The sequence below is a fragment of the Schistocerca gregaria genome, chromosome 11, assembly GCF_023897955.1.
Source record: "Schistocerca gregaria isolate iqSchGreg1 chromosome 11, iqSchGreg1.2, whole genome shotgun sequence".
Lineage (NCBI taxonomy): Eukaryota > Metazoa > Arthropoda > Insecta > Orthoptera > Acrididae > Schistocerca > Schistocerca gregaria.
The window spans coordinates 121,444,066-121,468,610 of NC_064930.1; the positions used below are offsets into that span (position 1 = coordinate 121,444,066).

At 39.0% G+C, this 24,545-nt stretch overlaps 1 protein-coding gene across 1 annotated transcript in view; it reads right to left on the minus strand.

Annotated features, from left to right (window-relative positions):
- Positions 1 to 24,210, minus strand: part of LOC126295348 (zinc finger protein ZFP2-like) — a 233,021-nt gene extending 208,811 nt beyond the window's left edge. Inside the window, exon 1 of the mRNA XM_049987816.1 lies at positions 24,036 to 24,210. Coding sequence (XP_049843773.1) covers positions 24,036 to 24,092 — 57 coding nt within the window. The 5' untranslated portion in view covers positions 24,093 to 24,210. The remainder of the gene's footprint in view (positions 1 to 24,035) is intronic.
- Between the last annotated feature and the right edge of the window lie 335 nt (positions 24,211 to 24,545).

A 24,545-nucleotide genomic window follows, 5' to 3' on the forward strand; every position in this document is an offset into this window, starting at 1 on the left:
CATCTGCAATTTCCCTGTATCTCTAAACGATTTGCACCACAACTGGAGGGCTTCAGGGGTTGCGAGTAACGGACACATCTCCGAGTCTATGTTCGCAATGTGGCCAGAAGGTGCTCCCATCTTCCTGGTCACGTTCACTGTGAGGGGGTGGTGCAATCATAAGCTTGTCAGACAAAACATTAGGCCACCATTAAAAGGGCATGCTGCTCTCTTTGAAGAGCTGTAGACAGCATAGAACTGGTACTGAGCAATGTGATATAAGTCAGCGGTGAAGTGGTATTCCCCAGTTGATTGTATGCGAGCAGTGTAGTAACATGATTTGAACACATGACAGAATGGCAGAAAGGAGCATCCGTGTTTGGATGTGCCCATGACCACTCTGTGAATGGACACTGCTGCTTACCCTGTCTGCCAGATCATTTACATATGTAGAAAGTAACAGCAGTCCTATCACACAGTCTGTGGCTGTTAGCTGGTGATGCTGTGGTGTACGGAAAGGGGTCGTCGTTGAGCAACTGTAGGAGGATACAGGATGACTTAGACAAAATTTCTAGTTGGTGCGATGAATTGAAGATAGCTCTAAATGTAGAAAAACTGTAAGTTAATGCAGATGAGCATTAAAAATAACCTTGTAATGTTTGAATACAGTATTGGTAGGGTTGAGGTAGGGAAGGCAAATGGCTGACTTTGCGTTATTAGGAAAATTTTAGGGAAGTGTGTTTCACCTGTAAAGGAAATCGCGTGTAGCAGCCCATTGTTGAGTACTGCTCCAGTGTTTGGGATTTGCAGCAGGTCAGATTAAAGGAAGACATCAAAGCAGTTTACAGGCAGGCTGCTCGTCTTGTTACCAGTAGGTTTGAATAAAATGAAAGTGTTACAGGGAAGCCTCAGGAATTCAAATGGGAATCATCAGAAGGAAGACAACATTCTTTTCGGGGAGCACTGTTGAGAAAATTTAGAGAACCGGCATTTGAGGCTGAATGCACATTGATTCTACTGTCACCAGAGTACATTTCACATAAGGACCATAAAGTCAAGATTAGAGAGATTAGGGTTCGTACAGAGGTATACACACGCTCATTTTTTCCTCGTTCTATTTTTGAGTGGAACAGAACAGGACCAGCGGTGGTACAGGGTACCCTCCTCCATGCACCATATGGTGGCATGCATACATGTAGATGTAGCTGAACGGTGTTGCCCAATTGTTTATTTATCGAAACAGACTGCCCAAAAAGTCTACAAGGAATGGTGTACTATTCACAACCAAGAACGGTACTGGAAATAGTGCTTTAATGCCAAGTGTATCTTCTGTGAAGATGTACTATAGTTGACAAACTGATTCATTCTATATGATAGTGACAGGTCACAGTTGTGAGGCAAAGAATACACAAACAACTAACTTACATTAATCAATTGCTGTGTTTTTCTAATACATTGCACTAAGTGTATATAATATTTAGCTTTACACATAATGCTATGTATTGCTACAGTTAAAACCAGTTTAGGGCAAGCAATACTGCAATTTACACCTTTCAGTCCATTTATTCTTATGAATGCAAGAAAGACTGGCTAATGAGTTGTTCTTTCACTGTGGTTTTCCTGATGTCTGGATGTTTTTAATTTTCTGCCTGATATCTATATCTATATCAGTTTAATAAGTCACAGCTGCAAAATACTAATGCAAAGTCTTTACAGATGAATGGAAAAATTGGTAGAAGCCGACCTCGGCGAAGATCAGTTTGGATTCCGCAGAAATGTTGGAACACGTGAGGCAATACTGACGTTACGACTTATCTTAGAAAATAGATTAAGGAAAGACTAACCTACATTTATAGCATTTGTAGACTTAGACAAAGCTTTTGACAATGTTGACTGGAATACTCTCTTTCAAATTCTAAAGGTGGCAGGGGTAAAATACAGGGAGCGAAAAGATATTTACAATTTGTACAGAAACCAGATGGCAGTTAGAAGAGTCAAGGGACATGAAAGGGAAGCAGTGGTTAGGAAGAGAGTGAGACAGGGTTGTAGTCTCTCCCTGATGTTATTCAATCTGTATATTGAGCAAGCAGTGAAGGAAACAAAAGAAAAATTCGGAGTAGGTATTAAATTCCGTAGAGGAGAAATAAAAACTTTGAGGTTCGCCGATGACATTGTAATTCTGTCACCAAAGGACTGGGAAGAGCAGTTGAACAGAATGGACAGTGTCTTGAAAGGAGGATATAAGATGAACATGAACAAAAGCAAAACAAGGACAATGGAATGTAGTCGAATTAAGTCGGGTGATGCTGAGGGAATTAGATTAGGAAATGAGACACTTAAAGTAGTAAAGGAGTTACGCTATTTGGGGAGCAAAATAACTGATGATGGTCGAAGTAGACAGGATATAAAATGTAGACTGGCAATGGCAAGGAAAGCGTTTCTGAAGAAGAGAAATTTGTTAACATCGAGTACAGATTTAAATGTCAGGAAGTCGTTTCTGAAAGTATTTGTATGGAGTGTATCCATGTATGGAAGTGAAACATGGATGATAAATAGTTTAGACAGGAAGAGAATAGAATCTTTCGAAATATGGTGCTACAGAAGAATGCTGAAGATTAGATGGGTAGATCCCGTAACTAATGAGGAGGTATTCAATAGAATTGGGGAGAAGAGGAGCTTGTGACACAACTTGACAAAAAGAAGGGACCAGTTAGTAGGACATGTTATGAGACATCCAGGGATCACCAATTTGGTACTGGAGGGCAACGTGGAGGGTAAAAATCGTAGAGGGAGACCAAGAGATGAATACACTAAGCAGATTCAGAAGGATGTAGGCTGCAGTAGGTACTGGGAGATGATGAAGCTTGCACAGGATAGAGTAGCATGGAGAGCTGCATCAAACCAGTCCCAGGACTGAAGACAACAACAATCTATATGCAGTCTGTTATAGATTTTTGGACCAGAATATGAAACTGTATAGTGAATTGTAGACTGTGATGCATAATCTGTAGTATATATGGAAATTATTTCTACTTCTAGTATTGTAGCTGCGCACTGCTGAATTCATCTTAAGGTCACTCCTGCTATTAACCACAAACACCATTAGAGAGTATATATATTCTTATGTGAACAGAAGCACATCCAGGCATTCCTCATTCACTGTCTTAAGTTCTTTGTTTACTTTACATTTCCATTTATGAAGAACGAAGTTTATGTAAATATCAATTTCAAGAGTACTGTGAAAATTGGAGAATGCCAGGTCACACAATTCCCCAGAAGCTCCTGAACTACAAGGCAAATGGGAAACAAAATATTGGAAGACCTTGGAAAAGATAGTAATTATTTTTGTCATGAGTTTGGAACAGGCAATAGCATAATCCTTGAAAGGAAGATGATGATGATGATGATGAAGTATTGGCATGAAACTGTGAGAATCCCCAGGTCCCTGAAGTGTGTTCTGCAAGAAGTTCAATTACAAACCCTACACAAAACTCTCATTGCACACTTCTACAGAATAAACACTTCTTAGATCTTAGCTGCAATGCCACAGAGCTTAAGTCATAGGACAGTATTGATCAAAGGTCTGCAAAGTACATTGTGTTGAGTTTCTGGATGTTGACACACTTGAGAAACATTTCTGAGTGTAAAGATAGCTGCTGCAGTGAGATCTTTGGTTAGCTTATCCACAAGCTGGTGCCATCACACAAGGAGAGCTCCTCAGTGGTGATATCCTCATTTGTGAGTAATAAACAAGGGGGAAAAAAAATTCAGAATTTTGCATGATGCTCAATAACATTAGGTAAGTCATCTTACGTGGACTGGTTGCATGTTGTAGTGGACAGAATAATAGCATTACATGCAGATGGTTGTGGGTTCAAATCTTATCAGGTGCAGTAAGGCTTTTATTTTTAAACCTTTATCAAAAGGACTTTGATCATCATTTTTATTCAATTAATTGCTGAAATATAGTTTTTTTAATTCCATTCTCAAATCTTTTTAATCACCATATGAACTTTTCATTTGTTTAATTTTTTCTTGGAATTTTTGTGAATAGGAATTTAACTATATTTAACTACAGTAAAACTCAATTACTTGAAAATTCCGATTTATCAGTTAAAAAACGAAAGATGAAATAATCTATTTATACTGACAGTGCGATGATGTGAAAAATGTATATTTCATTACCAGATGTGCAATTTTTATTTGCACTTTAATAGTCATACAAACATATAACACATGACCTAAATACCTTTTGCACTATGAACAAAAGAATGCAGATGGAGACTTAAATGGAAGAAGGGTTTACAAATAAAACAAAATTCAAGCAAAATGAGAAACAGTACACTTCCGCATGAATATATCGAAAAAACAGTCAGGCTTTTAGAGCTAATAACAGAACAGAATTATTCTCAGTTCTATAATGAATTATTAATGAATTATATTTACAAAGTGAAGGATTATCAATGTGATCTCCAGTGTCTGGAACCATAGCAAACATATTTATGAACCATAAACAACACATTATTTTTAACAAAATAATGCCAAACAGGTACAACATCCTACACTGGATTAGATATATGGATGATATCTTGTGCCTGATAGATGAACCAAACAATGAAATTGACCACTTACAAACAGAGATAAATTCTATTCATGATAAGATACATTTTACAATAGAGAAAGAGCAAAATTGAAAATTTCTTGGACATCGCCATAAAGATTCAAAACAACCAACACACATTTGCCGTATATCGAAAACTGACAACAGACACAATTATACATGACACACCACAACACCCCAATCCTCAAAAGCAGGTAGCACTTACATACATGCTCCACAGACTAAACACAGTGCCATTAGATACAGACAATTACAAAAAAGAAATGAATACTATAATACAAATAACCACAAACAATGGATACAAAGAGAACTTAGTAACAAAGCTGAACAAGAAAATCAAGAAACAGAAAAGAACAAACACCCAAGTGTCACCAACACAAGGACAAAAATCACACACAAACAAATACACAAAATACAAGACTAGAAACAACACAAAGTGTGAAAGAATCAGACAGTAAAAGATGGTACACAATGACATACAACCACAAATACACACATAGAATATACAATAATTTCAAAAAACAAAGCATAAAAATAGCACACCAAACCAACAACTCAATTCAGAAATACTTCCCAAAAACAACAGCAAAAACTGATCTGCACCAGAAATCAGGATTATACCAACTGAAGTGCAGTACATGAGATGGAAGATACATAGGTCAAACCAGGAGGACATTTGACACCAGATACAAAGATCATGTAAGAGCATGGAAGTGCAGGACTAATCATTCAACTTTTGCAGAACACTTACACCAACACCAACATAAAGTTACAACCAGAGAGACAGACATGGAAATCATAAGGATAAACTACAACAAAAACACCTCCTCACCTTACAAGAAAACTACCACATCCAAAAAACATAACAGAAAAGAAACAGCTCATAAATGATCAGATGAACTTGGCAAACCACACACTCTTTAAACGGATTGACTGCTTAATACAACATTAAAAGGAAAAATATAACCTCAGCCTCCTTTTACAACTACCATTTTCTCCCAGAGGTTGGCACCACTCACAACATGAATGAAAACAAACGAATAGGCATAAACACTGTAGCAGTGATGAATGAAAAACAGTTAAGAAAGTCAATTATAAATAGTGCAGTGCAGGACATAATGAAAAATGCCAAAAACTGCAGATGTGAAATGAAGCCTGTTGACGTCAACCACTGCTAGAAAGAGTGGAAGGTGCAGACTATATAAAGAAACGCCGTAAGTAGCTTACAGATCAACTTCAAAAAGAAAATGCTGTTTTTAATGTAAAAGAATCAAAAAAATAAATGTACAAATGTGTGTATCCAATTTGCAGAAAACCACAGAAGATGCTTTGTAAATAAAAGCGAAACACGTCTGGTGTAATTCTTTTTAATTACATTGCAATCAGCTGGAGACAGATAACCTAGAAAAACAAATAAACAACTACATAACCAGCTCCTAAACAGCACAGACTGTGGTAACTAAAATCAAAACACACACACACACACACACACACATCCAAAGCCACTCACCCAAAACACCTAAGTACAGATCACCATCAACAATATAGGGAAACTACGAAAGAGCAATTTCCTGGAGAATTACAGTGAAAATTAACTCACTCCACCCCTAACACACTCAATTACGTTGCAGGACAGGTATATTAATACGACAGAATATATAGAGGACATGACAATTGATCAATCCACTGCGAGGTGGCAAAGGAAATCAAAAGACAAATACACTACTGAATAAACTTCCAAGTAACATTAAATAAAAGGATAAATGAATTGGAAGATGAGCTTAGATATACTGCGTACAAGAAAATGTACAAATGAAACTGACACACATGTACACAATTTCTCCAAACTAGAGTACATCATATCTCTCTCTCTCTCTCACACACACACACACACACACACACACACACACACACACACACACACACAAGGTGCACACAAAGCGGAATCATTATCACAGGGAAAATCTATGACGCACATAAATGTGAACAATATATATAACCATTCAAATTTGTCTTGGAGGGCACTTTCCACCCTGGACAATAAAAAACGAGTAGGCAGATACATAGAACCTGAACAAATAGACATTGAAACAACAGACCACAAACACAAAACTACCAAACCCAGGCTTATAACAGTGGACACGTTAGATAACGGCGAATTTGAGGGAGATATGTGACATTTGTAATGACAACAATGCATATCTGGAAACATCCACCACCTCCTACATCAACAAAGACAGCATGACATGTACAGTCAGTACAGCAGAAATCACTAACATTGTTAACACCAGACCAGCAAGCATCGCTGACATCAGTGAAAGACGTGTGAAGGCAAAAAGTGTTGAAGTGTGTGACAAAATGCAGTGCAGTCTATGGCATCCTGAAAAGATCTTTAACTGTCTTCCAGTAAGGTGCCAAAACCAAATTACACTCCATCTAGCATCACAACAGAAACCGGCAACAACAAGAAACCAGCTACACCCAAATAACAACAATTTCGATTGTAGTTAGATCGAAGAGGTTGACAGTGTTAAATTTCTGGGATTACAACTCGATAATAAATTCAGTTGGGAAGGGCACACCACAGAATTGCTTAAGTGCCTAAACAAGTCTGTATTTGCTGTGATAATGATGTAAGATGTAGGAGATATAAATATAAAAAAGTTTTTAGGATGCAAAAGTGTGTGATAAGAATCATTTGTGGTGTAAATTCAAGAACATCTTGTAGTAACCTGTTCAAGAAACTTTGTATTCTAACCACTGCTTCTCAGTATGTTTATTCCTTAATGAAATTTGTTGCAAGTAATACATCTCTATTTCCAACCAATACCTCAGTACACAGGAGTAAGAAGAATCTACATAAAGGCCTAAAATCACTTACCTTGGTCCAAAAAGGGATCCAATATTCAGGGACACACATTTTTAATAAATTGCGAGCAACCATCAAAAAGTTAGCTTCAGATAAAGCATGGTTTAAACAGAGTATGAAAGACTTTTTGATAGGCAACTCCTTCAATTCCATAGATGAATATCTTAAGAGAGACCTTTATGTCAGCTTAAGTAAAAATATCTGTTAGATTTCAGTTTTGACAACACTTCGTCACAACAGTTGAGATTAGGTATTTCGCAAATAATAAATTTATTAATAGTGGATAAGAGTGTTTGCCTCCCCCGCATGAACCTTGGACCTTGCCATTGGTGGGGAGGCTTGCGTGCCTCAGCGATATAGATGGCCATACCATAGGTGCAACCACAACGGAGGGGTATCTGTTGAGAGGCCAGACAAACATGTGGTTCCTTAAGAGGGGCAGTAGCCTTTTCAGCAGTTGCAGGGGCAACAGTCTGGATGATTGACTGATCTGGTCTTGCAACATTAACCAAAATGGCCTTGCTGTGCTGGTACTGCGAACGGCTGAAGGCAAGGGGAAACTACAGCCGTAATTTTTCCCGAGGACATGCAGCTTTACTGTATGATTAAATGATGATGGCATCCTCTTGGGTAAAATATTCCGGAGGTAAAATAGTCCCCCATTTGGATCTCCGGGTGCGGACTACTCAAGAGGATGTCGTTATCAGGAGAAAGAAAACTGGCGTTCTACGGATCGGAATGTGGAATGTCAGATCCCTTAATCGGGCAGGTAGATTAGAAAACTGAAAAAGGGAAAGGGATAGGTTAAAATTAGATATAGTGGGAATTAGTGAAGTTCGACGGCAGGAGGAACAAGACTTTTGGTCGGGTGAATACAGGGTTATAAATACAAAATCAAACAGGGGTAACGCAGGAGTAGGTTTAATAATGAATAAAAAATAGGAGTGCAGGTAAGCTACTACAAACAGCATAGTGAACGCATTATTGTGGCCAAGATAGACATGAAGCCCATGCCTACTACAGTAGTACAAGTTTATATGCCAAATAGCTCAGCAGATGATGAAGAAATTGAAGAAATGTATGATGAGATAAAAGAAATTATTCAGGTAGTGAAGGGAGACAAAAATTTAATAGTCATGGGTGACTGGAATTCAAAGAGCAGGAAAAGGGAGAGAAGGAAACATAGTACGTGAATATGGATTAGGGTTAAGAAATGAAAGAGGAGGCCGCCTGGTAGAATTTTGCATAGAGCATAACTTAACCATAGCTAACACTTGGTTCAAGAATCATAAAAGAAGGTTGTATACATGGAAGAATCCTGGAGATAATAGAAGGTTCAGATACATTATATAATGGTAAGACAGAGATTTAGGAACCAGGTTTTAAATTGTAAGACATTTCCAGGGGCAGACGTGGACTCTGACCGCAATCTACTGGTTATGAACTGTAGATTAAGACTGAAGAAATTGCAGAAAGGTGGGAATTTAAGGGGATGGGACTTTGATAAATTGACTAAACCAGAGGTTGTACAGAGTTTCAGAGAGAGCATAAGGGAACAATTGACAGGAATGGGGGAAAGAAATACAGTGGAAGAAGAATGGGTGGCTTTGAGGGACGAAGTAGTGAAGGCAGCAGAGGATCAAGTAGGTAAAAAATGAGGGCTAGTAGAAATCCTTGGATAACAGAAGAAATATTGAATTTAACTGATGAAAGGAGAAAATATAAAAAAGCAGTAAATGAAGTAGGCAAAAAGGAATACAAAAGTCTCAAAAATGAGATCGACAGGAAGTGCAAAATGGCTAAGCAGGGATGGCTAGAGGACAAATGTTAAGGATGTAGAGGCTTATCTCACTAGGGGTAAGATAGATACTGCCTACAGAAAAACTAAAGAGAGACCTCTGGAGAAAAGAGAACCACTTGTATGAATATCAAGAGCTCAGATGGAAACCCAGTTCTAAGCAAAGAAGGGAAAGCAGAAAGGTGGTAGGAGTATATAGAGGATCTATACAAGGGATTGTACTTGAGAACAATATTATGGAAATAGAAGAGGATGTAGATGAAGATGAAATGGGAGATAGGATACTGCGTGAAGAGTTTGACCGAGCAATGAAAGACCTGAGACGAAACAAGGCGCCCGGAGTAGACAACATTCCATTGGAACTACTGACAGCCTTGGGAGAGCCAGTCCTGACAAAACTCGACCATCTGGTGAGGAAGACGTATGAGACAGGCAAAATACCCTCAGACTTCAAGAAGAATATAATAACTCCAATCCCAAAGAAAGCAGGTGTTGACAGATGTGAAAATTACAGAACTATCAGTTTAATAAGTCACAGCTGCAAAATACTAAAGTGAATTCTTTACAGACCTCGGGGAAGATCAGTTTGGATTCCGTAGAAATGTTGGAACACGTGAGGCAATACTGACCCTACGACTTATCTTAGAAGGTAGATTAAGAAAAGGCAAACCTATGTTTCTAGCATTTGTAGACTTAGAGAAATATTTTGACAATGTTGACTGGAATACTCTCTTTCAAATTCTGAAGGTGGCAGGGGTAAAATACAGGGAGCGAAGGGCTATTTACAATTTGTACAGAAACCACATGGCAGTTATAAGAGTCGAGGGGCATGAAAGGGAAGCAGCGGTTGGGAAGGGAATGAGACAGGGTTGTAGCCTCTCCCCGATGTTATTCAATCTGTATATTGAGCAAGCAGTAATGGAAACAAAACAAAAATTCACAGTAGGCTTTAAAATACATGGATAAGAAATAAAAACTTTGAGGTTTGCCAATGACATTGTAATTCTGTCAGAGACAGCAAAGGACCTGGAAGAGCAGTTGAACGGAATGGACAGTGTCTTGAAAGGAGGATATAAGATGAACATAAACAAAAGCAAAATGAGGATAATGGAATGTAGTCGGCTTAACTTGGGTGATGCTGAGGGAATTAGATTAGGAAATGAGACACTTAAAGTAGTAAAGGAGTTTTGCTATTTGGAGAGCAAAATAACTGATGATGGTCGAAGTAGAGAGGATATAAAATGTAGACTGGCAATGGCAAGGAAAGCGTTTCTGAAGAAGAGAAATTTGTTAACATCGAGTATAGATTTAAGCGTCAGGAAGTCATTTCTGAAAGTATTTGTATGGAGTGTAGCCATGTATGGAAGTGAAACATGGACGATAAATAGTTTGGACAAGAAGAGAATAGAAGCTTTCGAAATGTGGTGCTACAGAAGAATGCTGAAGATTAGATGGGTAGATCACAAAACTAATGAGGAGGTATTGAATAGAATTGGGGAGAGGAGGAGTTTGTGGCACAACTTGACAAGAAGAAGGGATCAATTGGTAGGACGTGTTCTGAGGCCTCAAGGAATCACAAATTTAGCATTGGAGGGCAGCGTGGAGGGTAAAAATCGTAGAGGGAGACCAAGAGATGAATACACTAAGCAGATGCAGAAGGATGTAGATTGCAGTAGGTACTGGGAGATGATGAAGCTTGCACAGGATAGAGTAGCATGGAGAGCTGCATCAAACCAGTCTCAGGACTGAAGACCACCACCACCACCACCACCACCACCACCACCACCACCAACAACAACAACAACAACAACAACAGTGTTTGATTCTGACAGTGTGTTAATTCTGTAAATATTAGCTGTCCCAGTTTACTGCATTGCATTAGCTTATTTTCGACTATCTCCTGACAAATGATCAGGGTAGTAAGTATTATATTCAAATGTTTTATGGTTTTATGTCATACTTTCTGATATGTTCCACAACCATGAGAATCATCTCATTTTTTGGTCTATGGAACGAATACTGAATCTAATCTAATCTAAGTTACTTTAAACAGACTCGAGAAAATAGATATAACGCAGACAGTGCAGCAGTTTTGCTTCAATTGCATCAGCCAAAGAATGATTCTGTCTGATTTCCAATAACAGAGCACGCAGACAGGACCATCCCAAGGACAAAGCATATTCCTACATCAGCAGAGCCGCTGCTCGACTTCATGCTCAAATATGTAGAGATCATGTAAGAGCACAGTGATGAACATATTTGAGTTACAAACACGCAAGTGGTAAATGCTTTGTATACTTAATTAAAACACCCAGAACACACAGACATAAAATGAACATATTACAACATTTGCTGCAGTTAGTGCAGAAATCCCATAAAAAAGCACAAGCTCTGCAGGCAAACACAATGTGCTTATAAGTACCTTATAACACAAATGGGCAACTAGTACATCTACCAACACTTGCTACCACAATTAATAGGCAACAATGACTATAAGGCTGCTATAGTAATTTTGCATAGAACATGTAAGTAAGATAACACAGTTATGCATTCAACATTTAGTTAACATAGAACTAACCAATGAGAAGACTACGCAGGTGACCCATGTACGCCCAATAAAAACCAATACAACCTTAAGTAGACCATATCAGAGACCCAGAAATGTATGCAAGAGGCAAAACATTAGTGATAAGTGTTGACATTAATTCAAGATCCATCCTCTGGCATTCAGACATATGACAAAGGAGACATAATCAACGATCTCACACAAAAGACACAATTACATGTAACAAACACTGAGGGTCCTATACCAATGTATACTGGGTTCGACAGTACGAGCAATAATATTGACTTTACGCTAGCAAATAACGCAGCAATGGCATACCTGGCAAACTGGACTGTATGCGACTATATGACCAGTAGTGGGCACAATGTTATAGTATACACGCTAACACAAATTCACAACACCAATAAACACACCAGACATTTATTGTTCCACAAAGCAGACTGGAATGAGTTAGCAGAAATTATACAACAACACGGTCTAGAAAACATCAATGGAAGGATCAATCACAGAGCACACAAACTAACACAGGTAATACAACACACACAAAACACATTGATACCAGCGGCAAAGACCACAAAACGCTGAGCAACATCTCAGGCCAACAAACTTACGAGACTCAAACAAAATGCCAGACACAAACAAACATTATATCAAAGGACAATATTAGACAGAGACAGATGCGTAACACCTGAGGTGTATAGGCAGGCACAGACTTATACCAACAGATCCTATAAAACACAGGTAAACAACACTGGGAATGATTTGTAACAACACAAACAAAGCAAAATATGTGTGTGTGCGTGGGGGGAGGGCATACAACACGCTGACAGAGAACACAGAAACACCATTAGTTTTGGGAAGATTAAAACAGGATGAATGCACAATGACAACTGGATGGAGGAATACAGTGGAGTTTCTGCTCTATAAACTGCTCCCTGACGACATCACTGATACAGACACACAGTGTCAGACAACACTAGGAGATGATCTACGCACATCACGCAACACTGGCATTGTCAAGTGTCCTTTTGCACAAAAAGAGGTTTTACTAGCAATCTCAGAGATCAAAAACAAGAAAGCACTTGGACCAGACGGTATCCACTCGGTAACACTAAAAAAATTAGGACTGCAGATCACCCTGTTCCTAACAACGTTACTAAACAATGCCTTATGGCTGGGCACGATACCTACAGTATGAGAAACCTCCATAGCTGTCATTAGTAAGAAATCAGCAAACAGGCATCCTTCAGATCCAAAGACCTAAAAACTTATGTGCCTAATAAACAATCTGGCAAAGATTTAGGAGAAGCTACTGTGTAACCATTTGCAAACTGACAGAGCTCTCAGGGGTATAAGCCAACACCTATTTGGCTTCAAAACTGGCAAATCCACAGACAATGCCATCAACCACACTGTACACATAGTTAATAACACAACACAGAAATACACTGTGGCAATAACGACTGACATTCCTGGAGCACTCGATAACCTTTACTGCCTCACAATGTTTCAATGGTCCAGACTTCCAGGAGTAACACAATCACTGTAGTACAGTTTTTAGAGTACTGTAAAGACCGAGTAGTTGAATGGCAGATGGACAGTCAGAACGTAATTAAAAGAATTACCAAAGACTCTCCTCAAGGTCAATCTGCAGCCTCATCTTCTGGGACTTAATAACTAAACCCTTCCTACAACTTCTAGATAGGGATGACACGTCACGCAGAATTGTTGCATACACAGATGACCTATTAGTAGTAACCACTGCAAACAACGGAGATCAGCTAGAAGAGAAAGTCAGTTGAATACTACAAACAATTACACAATGGTGTCACAACAATAAACTCAGAATTGCCAAGCACAGAACAACATACACATTACTGAAAGGGTCATTCCAAACGAGTCCTTCAGTTAAAATAGGGGGCACAAACATCAAACGAGCATATGTAACATTATTTTGGGTTTAGATGATAAATTGACTTTCCACAAACACACAAGGCTAACAGACAAAGCAGAAAAAATACCACATAAACTAGTGAGGCTAAATTCAAAATGTACAGATTACTTCTACCAACCATATGAACTGTGCGCTCTTCGAATCGGTACTCAGTTTCACAGCTAGAACATGGACACACAGACAAACTTGTCACCAACAAAGCATCAGTCAAAAAATGGTTCAAATGGCTCTGAGCACTATGGGACTCAACTGCTGTGGTCATCAGTCCCCTAGAACTTAGAACTACTTAAACCTAACTAACCTAAGGACATCACACACATCCATGCCCGAGGCAGGATTCGAACCTGGGACCATAGCAATCTCACGGTTCCGGACTGCGCGCCTAGAACCGCGAGACCACCGCGGCCGGCAAAGCATCAGTCAGATGAGGGCAGAGATGTGTCCTGCTTATGCTATCAGAAGTCTTCGGCACCACCTTAGTGGATGCACTGTTTATGGTGCTCAGAATATGCCCGTCTGATATCACAGTCAAATACAGAACTGCAAGGTACTGGTTTAGGATGGGGAGACTAGATAATGTACACACAATATCTCATGTGCGATACTCATGACATATCACCTTAAAAGTTGGTGTTTCGATACAAGGCAAGGTGAGTGAGATGTAAGTGATATGGAACATAGACTGCACGACTTCCTCCCTGACATAAGGGAGTGGCTGAGAGTGTTTCTTGACTTCCGCAAGGCGTTTGACACAGTTCCCCACAGTCGTTTAATGAACAAAGTAAGAGCATACGGACTATCAGATCAATTGTGTGATTGGATTGAGGAGTTCCTAGATAGCAGAACGCAGCATGTCATTCTCAATGGAGAGAAGTCTTCCGAAGTAAGAGTGATTTCAGGTGTGCCGCAGGGGAGTGTCATAGGACCGTTGCTATTCACAATATACATAAATGACCTGGTGGATGACATCGGAAGTTCACTGAGGCTTTTTGCAGATGATGCTGTGGTGTATCGAGAGGTTGCAACAATGGAAAATTGTACTGAAATGCAGGAGGATCTGCAGCGAATTGACGCATGGTGCACGGAATGGCAATTGAATCTCAATGTAGACAAGTGTAATGTGATGCGAATACATAGAAAGATAGGTCCCTTATCATTTAGCTACAAAATAGCAGGTCAGCAACTGGAAGCAGTTAATTCCATAAATTATCTGGGAGTACACATTAGGAGTGATTTAAAATGGAATGATCATATAAAGTCTGATGCCAGACTGAGATTCATTGGAAGAATCCTAAGGAAATGCAATCCGACAACAAAGGAAGTAGGTTACAGTACGCTTGTTCGCCCAATGCTTGAATACTGCTCAGCAGTGTGGGATCCGCACCAGGTAGGGTTGATAGAAGAGATAGAGAAGATCCAACGGAGAGCAGTGCGCTTCGTTACAGGATCATTTAGTAATTGCGAAAGCGTTACGGAGATGATAGATAAACTCCAGTGGAAGACTCTGCAGGAGAGACGCTCAGTAGCTCGGTACGGGCTTTTGTTAAAGTTTCGAGAACATACATTCACCGAAGAGTCAACCAGTATATTGCTCCCTCCTACGTATATCTCGCGAAGAGACCATGAGGATAAAATCAGAGAGATTAGAGCCCACACAGAAGCATACCGACAATCCTTCTTTCCACGTACAATACGAGACTGGAATAGAAGGGAGAACCGATAGAGGTACTCAGGGTACCCTCCGCCACACACCGTCAGGTGGCTTGCGGAGTATGGATGTAGATGTAGATGAAACACATCGATCCCAAGTGTGGTATGGTACATTTCTTAACTGTAAATGGACCTTACCCCAAGCACTTAAATGGCATGAGTCTGAGACAGACACCTACATGTGTATGCGGGGGAAACATCCCCCAGAACACACTATCTTCTTCTGTGACAATATGTTAACAACAGATACACACTACACTTAGACAACACAGCAACAGAAATACATGTATATACAGCAATATGAGACAAAGGAAATGGGCACAACTAAATGCATTAACAGACAGTATTTCACAAACAGCACATGAAGAGTACCTGCAAACAGGACACAACAAACATGCCTACATGCAATGTAACAAAAACCTGCAGAGGATGGATGACAACATCCACAGTGACAGCAGCAACGGTGACATTGAAGGGGATGAGGAAGATGATAAGTAACAGTAAAAACAGACACCTAAAACTATGAATCAGAAATAACGTGTCAAAATGCAGTGACAAATTATACATGTGGTTGCTGTTGTTGTTACCTTCAGTCTGAAGACTGGTCTGATGCCACTCTCCATGCTACTCTATCCTGTGTGAGCCTCTTCTTCAAATAACTACATTTTTTCTAAATCTTAATGTATCCATCTCTTGGTCTCCCTCTACAATTTTTAGCCCCACACTTCCTTCCAATACTAAATTGGTAATCATTTGTAGTCTCAGGGTGTGTTCTATCAACCAATCCCCTCTTTTAGTCAAGTTGTGCCACAAATTTTTTGTCTCCCCAATTCTATTCACTACCTTCTCATTAGTTACATGATCTATCCATCTAATATTCAGCATTCTTCTGTAGCACCACATTTCAAAAGCTTCTATTCTCTTCCTTTCTAAACAGTTTGTCATCCATGTTTCACTTCCATACACTGCAGACAAATGCCTTCAGAAAACGCTTCCTACAGCTTAAGTCTATATTCGATGTTGAAAAATTTCTCTTCTTCAGAAATGCTTTCTTGCCATTGTCAGTCTACATTTTACATCCTCTCTACTTCGGGCTTCATCAGTTATTTTGCTATCCAAATAACCAACAAACCATCAGCTACTATAAATGTCTTATTTCCTAATCTAAATCGCTCAGCATCTTGTGATTTAATTCAGCTACATTCCATCGTCCTTGTTCTGCTTTTGTTGATGTGCAGCTTGCACCCTCCTTTCAAGACACTGTCCATTTTGCTCAGCTGCTCTCCCAAGTCCTTCGCTGTTTCTGACAGAATTACAATGTCTCAGCGAACTACGAAGCTTTTATTACTTCTCCCTGAACTTTAATTCATTCTCCAAATTTTCCATTTGTTTCCTTTGCTGCTTGCTCAGTGTACAGTTTGAATAACCACAGGTATAGACTACAACCTTGTTTCACTCCCTTCTCGACCACTGCTTCCCTTTCATGGCCACCAAGTCTTATAACTGTCATTCAGTTCCTGTATACATTGTAAACAGTCTTCCACTTCGTGTATTTTACTCCGTCTACCTTCAGAATTTCGAAGAGAATACCCCAGTCAACACTGTCAAAAACTATCTATATGTTTGAAAATGCTATAAATGTAGATTTACCTTTCCTTAACCTATCTTTTAAGATAGGTCAAGGGTCAGTATTGCCTTGCGTGTTCCCACATTTCTCAGAAACCTAAACTGATCTTCTCCAAGGCCAGTTTATACCATATTTTACAATTCTTCTGTAAAACGTTTGTGTTAGTATTTTGCAACCATAACTTAGTATACTGACAGTTTGGTAATTTTCATATCTATCAGCAACTGTTTTCTTTGGAATTGGAACATTACATTCTTCTTGAAGTTTGAGGGGTATTTCCCCCATCTCATACATCCTGCATACCAGTTGCAGTTTTGCTACGACTGCCTCTCTCAAGCTATCAGTAATTCTGATGGAATGTTGTCAACTCCCGGGGCTTTGTTTCGACTTAAGTCTTTCAGTTCTCTGTCAAATTATTTTCGCAGTATATGTCCCATCTTACATTCATCTATCTCGCCATTTCTGTAAAATAGCCTTTAAGTTCATCTCCCTTATACATATCTTCTAATACCCCTTCCATCTTTCAGCTTTTATTTCTTTGCTTAGGACTGGTTTTCCACCTGAGCCCTTGATATTTTTACAGCTACTTATGTTTTCCTCAAAACCTCTTTAATATTCCTGTAGGTCGTATCTATTTTTCCCCTTGTCAAATATGCTTTTAAATCCTTACCTCTGTCCTCTAGTCACTCCTGTTTAGCCATTTTGCAGTTCCTATTAGTCTCATTGTTTTAGATGTTCATATTCCCTTTTTCCTGCAACATTTGCAACATTTTTATATTTTTCCTTTCATCAGTTAAATTCAATATTTCCTGTGTTAACCAAGGATTCATACCAGTCTTTGTCTTTTTACCTACTTGATCCTCTCCTACCTTCACTATTTCATCTCTTCAAGCTACACATTCATCTTTCCACCATTCTAGTCAAACACTGCCTAATGTCCCACTAAAACTCTCAGCAACCTCTGGCTCTTTCAAATTATCCATGTCCCATCTCTTTAATCTACTACCTTTTTGCAATTTTTTCAGTTTTAATCTACTGTTCATAAAAGAAATTGTGGTCAGAGACTACACCTTACAATTTAAAATCTGGTCCCAAAATCTGTCTTACCATTATATAATCAGTCTGAAGCTTTCCAGTGTCTCCAAGTCTCTTCCGCATATATAATCTTCTTTCATGATTCTTAAAACAGGTGTAAACGATGATTAAATTATGTTGTGTAAAGTTCTACCAAGTGACTTCCCCTTGCATTCCCTCCCCCCCCCCCCCTCCATATTCACCTACTGTCTTTCCTTCTCTTTATTTTTGTAGTTTCAGATTCCAGTCCCCCATCACAATTAAATGTTCATCTCCATTAACTACCTAAATACTTTCTTTTATCTTACCAACTTTTCTTCAATCTCCTCATCATCTGTGAAGGTGGCTGGCATATGAACTTGCACTGCTGTGGTAGGTGTGAGTTGTTTTGTGTTTATCTTAGCTATGATAATACATTCACTATGGTTCTCATAGTAGCTTACTCACATTCCTATTTCCTTATCCCTTCCCAAACCTACACCTGCATTACCTCTATTTGATTTTGTATTTATAACCCTGAATTCACCTAACCAGAAGTTCTGTTCCTCCTGTAACTGACCTTCACTACCTTAAACTGCATAGTAGAACACCATGGGTCTAGTGTGGTCACTACGAAGATGGCAGAGGAAGGTTGATTCCCACTGGGAGAGGAAGAGGAAAGAATGCCACTTAGGTATGAAGTTCATTAGACAGAGGTGTAGCCTCCAAAGAGTTGGCCCACAATTGAGCAAAAAGGGATTTGATGTAAAGCCACAAATCTGTGCCCAGAGGGGTCACAGAGAACAGGAATAGGTAGTCAACCCCCTCCCTCCCCTGCACCCCCACCAGCCAGACGATAACGAAGTTCCTTAGCCAGGATGTCTGGATGGTCAGGAACACAAAGGAAATCAACAAAAGAGCCAGCGTCTCCAAAATCAGAAAGGTGGCAGAAACTGAGGGGTGGTGGAAAAAACACCAAGCGATAGACTGAAGGCCATTAACTGAGTATGTACATAACAAAATTCAGGTGAGTGAGGACCATTTAATGAAGCAGAGAGCCCGACAGATGGCCAGCAATTCTGCAGTGAATACTCCACATATGGCAGGCAAGAGATGGTGTTCTGTGCCAATAGAAGGTGTGAAAGCATATGCCATGTTACTGGAAGATTTAGAGCCATCATTGTAAAAAAAAAAAAAAATAATAATAATAATGGCATCCTTAAACTCCCATAAGAGCATTTGGAACAACCAACAGAACACCATTGGAAAACGAAGAAGATGACTTGTCCTACAACATAATCTTATGCACATAAAAACTATTTATTCTATAGAAGTGTGCAATAAGAGTATTTTGCAAATGGAACATCTTGTGACAGCCTCTTCAAGCGACCTAGGGATTCTCGCACTTACATTTCAATGCATACACCTCCCAGGTGGTATTTCTGGTTAACAGCAAGACTGATTTAGGATGAACTCACCACTTCACAACCGTAATACTAGAAAGTAGATGTAAGTCCCATTTAGACCAGACAGAACAACCAATTTTCACTGGAAACTTGTAAATTACTTAAATGTAGATGTTGTGTGTGTGGTGTGTGTGTGTGTGTGTGTGTGTGTGTGTGTGTGTGTGTGTGTGTGTGTGTGTGTGTGTACATTAAAAGAAATACTTAACTCTATCTCAATAATACATACCCTGTCTTATACCACCAATATACACATTTATTTAATTATGAATATAATAGAGGGAAACATTCCACATGGGAAAAATATATCTAAAAACAAAGTTGATGTGACTTACCAAACAAAAGCGCTGGCAGGTCGATAGATACACAAACAAACACAAACATACACACAAAATTCAAGCTTTCGCAACCAACGGTTGATTCTTCAGGAAAGAGGGAAGGAGAGGGAAAGACAAAAGGATGTGTGTTTTAAGGGAGAGGGTAAGGAGTCATTCCAATCCCGGGAGCGGAAAGACTTACCTTAAGGGGAAAAAAGGACAGGTATACACTCGCACACACACACATATCCATCCGCACATACACAGACACAAGCAGATATTTGTAAAGGCAAAGAGTTTGGGTAGAGATGTCAGTCGAGGCGGAAGTACACAGGCAAAGATGTTGTTGAAAGACAGGTGAGGTATGAGCGCCGGCAACTTGAAATTAGCGGAGGTTGAGACCTGGCGGATAATGAGAAGAGAGGATATACTGAAGGACAAGTTCCCATCTCCGGAGTTCTGACAAGTTGGTGTTAGTGGGAAGTATCCAGATAACCCGGACGCTGTAACACTGTGCCAAGATGTGCTGGCCGTGCACCAAGGCATGTTTAGCCACAGGGTGATCCGTTTGTGTATCTATCGACCTGCCAGCACTTTTGTTTGGTAAGTCACATCAACTTTGTTTTTAGATACATTTATTTAATTAGTAATATGTACTCTAGAAACATTTAGTTCAAGAAATTTGTTAATAATTGAAAACCCTGAGATGAAACGTAATGTAACATCACTTCCACTGTTAAAATTCAATTAATCAACTCACACAATTAGCAAATTAAAATAAACTGAAGAATTTATCATGTCACTACAGTTTCTTGCAGAAATTATTAAAGATACACAGTCAAGTAACATTGACCAATAACATCGACTACAGTTACATAAAATTTATTTTCTGATAAATGGAGAGCACAATTAGGTTCCAGGAGAGCAGTCCCATTTGCAAGGGCACAGAATGGCCACGAGTCAACTAACAGGGATTCATACAGTGATTCTTTGGTACATGGCATGTAGGCAGAACATCGAGCTCATATACTCGTAGGCCAAACGGAAAATGTCTCGAAGAACAACGCAATGGCCTAGACTTAAGGATGCCAATAACAACTCCTGCATAACTGACATTCACCCACAGTAATGTATGCACACCCATCAACTACCACCGCATGTGAACACTGGTGGGCGGTTGCTGTGTTACTTGACGGACATGTATGCAGTACTGCGTGTGAATGTCCAGTTATCTCACTTTACTGAAATTCAACAAATTAATTTTGCACAAATGGTTGCTGATTTTTTTTCAATAAATATAATTATGGGCTAGGCTGACATTTTACCAGAAATACCTTTATTTCCGAAAATATTATTTGCAACAGTGAAAAAGTATGTAATACACAATCACCAAAAAGTAACAAGATAAAAGAAGCCAGTTATTCATGGAAGCTTACATGCAGATGTAAAACTACTATGAGGTGGTTACAGTCACTGTAAGAACTGCTGAGTATAGCATCAATGTGCTGCCTTTCCATTGCATATACTGAACCCATACAAGGCGCATATAGGTCAACTCCTCATCAGTCATTTCCATGCTACTGTGTATCAGTGTTAACCAAAAAGTCACACCGCCACAAAAATAAACCTGAGACAGAACCGAGAAGTACTGAATGCAATCTCGAGGACTAAAATTAATGTAGGTATTACTTCTGTCAACAGCAAGTACTGTAAGTGAATGCAACAAGTTTGTTTTCAAACATGACACACGGTGTATTTAAGGCGTAAGAAATCAAACAAGCTGTAATTACTCTGTAATGAGTTACCAGGAGCCACAGGTCTCTTATACTAAAAAACTCAAAAGGTGAAGTTCAGGTTTTCTCTCTCTCTCTCTCTCTCTCTCTCTCTCTCTCTCTCTCTCTCTCTCTCTCTCTCTCTCCACCCACATCTACACTCTGTGCTCCTGCAAACCATCGTGAAGTGCATTGCAGAGGGTACGCTCCATTGTACCAGTTATTAGAGTTTCTTCTTATTCCACCCATATATGTAGCACAGGAAGCATGATTGTTTTAATGCTTCTGTGTGTGCAGTAATCATTCAAAACTTATCCTCACAATCACTGTGTGAGCGATACGTAGGAGGTTGTAGTATGTCCCTAGAGTAAGCATTTAAAGCCAGTTCTTGAAACTTTCATAATATACTTTCTTGGGATAGCTTATGTCCATCTTCAAAGTCTTCCAGTTCAGCTCCTTCAGTATCTCTGCGACATCTCCCACTGAGCAAACAAACCAGTGACCATTCATGCTGCCCTTCTCTGTGTACGTTCAATGTGCCCTGATAATCCTATCTGCTGTGGGTCCCACACACTTAAGCAATATTCTAGAACCAGTCATACGAGTGATTTGCAAGAAATCTCCTTTGTAGAGCGATTGCACTTCCCCCAGTATTCTACCAATAAACCAGAGTCCACAACTCTGCCTATGTGATCATTCTTCCATTTCACACCCCTAAAAACGGTTGCACCCAAGTAATTGTATGTCGATTCCAACCGTGACTTACTGATATTATAGTCACATGATATACTTTTTTCCCAAAGTGCTCTATTTTTTTTTTTTATTTTTGAACATTTAAAGCAGGTTGTCAGTCTCAGCACCACTTTGAAGTCTTTTCAAGATCTCACTGAATTTTGACACAGCTTTTTTCAGGACAAGATGGGGGTAGGTGGTCAAAGAGCTGCCTACAAACTTCTGTGCAACAGCACCCTTTTCTTCCTCAGCAATCAGTTTCCCCTGAATATAATGCTGTAAATGTTGGTGGATAAAAACAGAAAAGGTAAATCAAATTTTGGACATTTTTTCAGTTCCAAAATCTAGTATTACCCATAATGCAAAAACTGCGAAGCTTAGACATTTAAGATTTGTAACATGTGACTCCCAGTTCAGGTTCTTATCAATATAAAAATCTGTTTCATTTATTGATTGATCCTCATAAGTTATTTTTAATGGTGTCATCAGGACATGTGCAGTACTAAATGGCATGTATTGTCTTTATTCCAAATTCAGTGACAGTCCAGTTGAAGAGAATCAATTTTTAATTTTCAAGAAAATATTATTAGTTTTTCAAGTGTGGAACATACTCCATTAGACTTCACTATAGTGGTTGTATCATTAGCAAACAGAACTATTTCTGTTTCTTCGGTATATGATAGAATATCATTTACATATAACTATACCAAGGGCTGACCCAACATCGATCCCCTTATGGGGAAAAGATGAAGTAACAATTTGTCGAAAATGCTGGCTATTTGTGCTTGTGGATTTTCAGAAAATCACTTAGGACAACTGTGCTTCAAGAACTCAAAAAGTTCAAGTGCAACTCAAAACAAGCCTACTGCATTCACGTTGCTGGTGGTAATTGTTCAATCAGTATTAAGCAAGAGTTCATGGAATTCCCTTTCTCTCATTGTATGTATAAAATGAAGTTCCTGATAAGCAGTGCTTTTTTTTTTGTTTTTAATGTTACTAAAAGAGAGAAAATACAGAATGTCCAGTACTTGAATGGGGAATCATTCATTTATGTCATTAAATTCCATATTTAGTGGGCTACTGACTCCTGCACTACCTTAAGTGTGCCACAAATTCTAAATGCAAGCAAACGTCACAACTTCCAATCGTTATTTGATATTCGTTTCCCTAATGACTAATGGTATCTGAAATTTTAATGACATGGTTTCATCATCCGAATTTATCGCAAGACGTGGCTGAAATCAAACTTATTTCTTTGCAGTTTTGATGCACAAAAGTTTAAATATAAGTAAGTTTAAGATAATTTACTACGCGTTTTCGTTACTGTACCACTGTGGTGTGACAAAGGAACTCTGGAATTAACGTAGAAAATACTAACAAAACAATTCGACTTCAACTGCAAACTATCGAATTCTTGACTTAATTTATTTGATGCATCCAACCCGCCAGAAAAGAGGTACTGTAAATCAACGGCTAAATGAGTTTAGCACAAAAATTCATTTGACGCGTGGTTGTTTACAAGCCTATTTAAAAGTTACGCCCACATACTGCAGGCAAATGAAAGTAAGATTTACCTCTTCAGAATTAGGTGACAAAATTTCTGTCTTGACGTAAACAGGGTCGAAAGTCATAATGTGTGTTAAAACTTTTCAACGAAAGTATTAACTTCAACAAATATTCCGATTAAACGCTCTGTCCAGATGACACACCACGCACAAAACACTACAAAAAAATAAAAAACAAACGAATGCAGAGTCTTCTAATGCCAACGTGACACAAGTGAACCATAATTGAAGTAACCCCAAACAGAATCAGATTTGAAGTATGCGGAAACCAGTTCCAGAAACAGGACTATAAATTTCAGTTTCGTGAATTTATTTCAGTTTGTACAACGAATGCATTCCCTTAAAGGCACATTATGGGCTTTCCTCATGCCACGGCCTTCTTCGACTATTGCAGGTGTCCGTGGATATTTAAGCTGTATGATGTTAAAAAGCAGGCAATATCATTGGCGTTACAGGATTTTTTTTTTTTTTTAAGTAAAGCAACAGGGCAGTTATGTGACTGGTCAGTGGTCATTAATC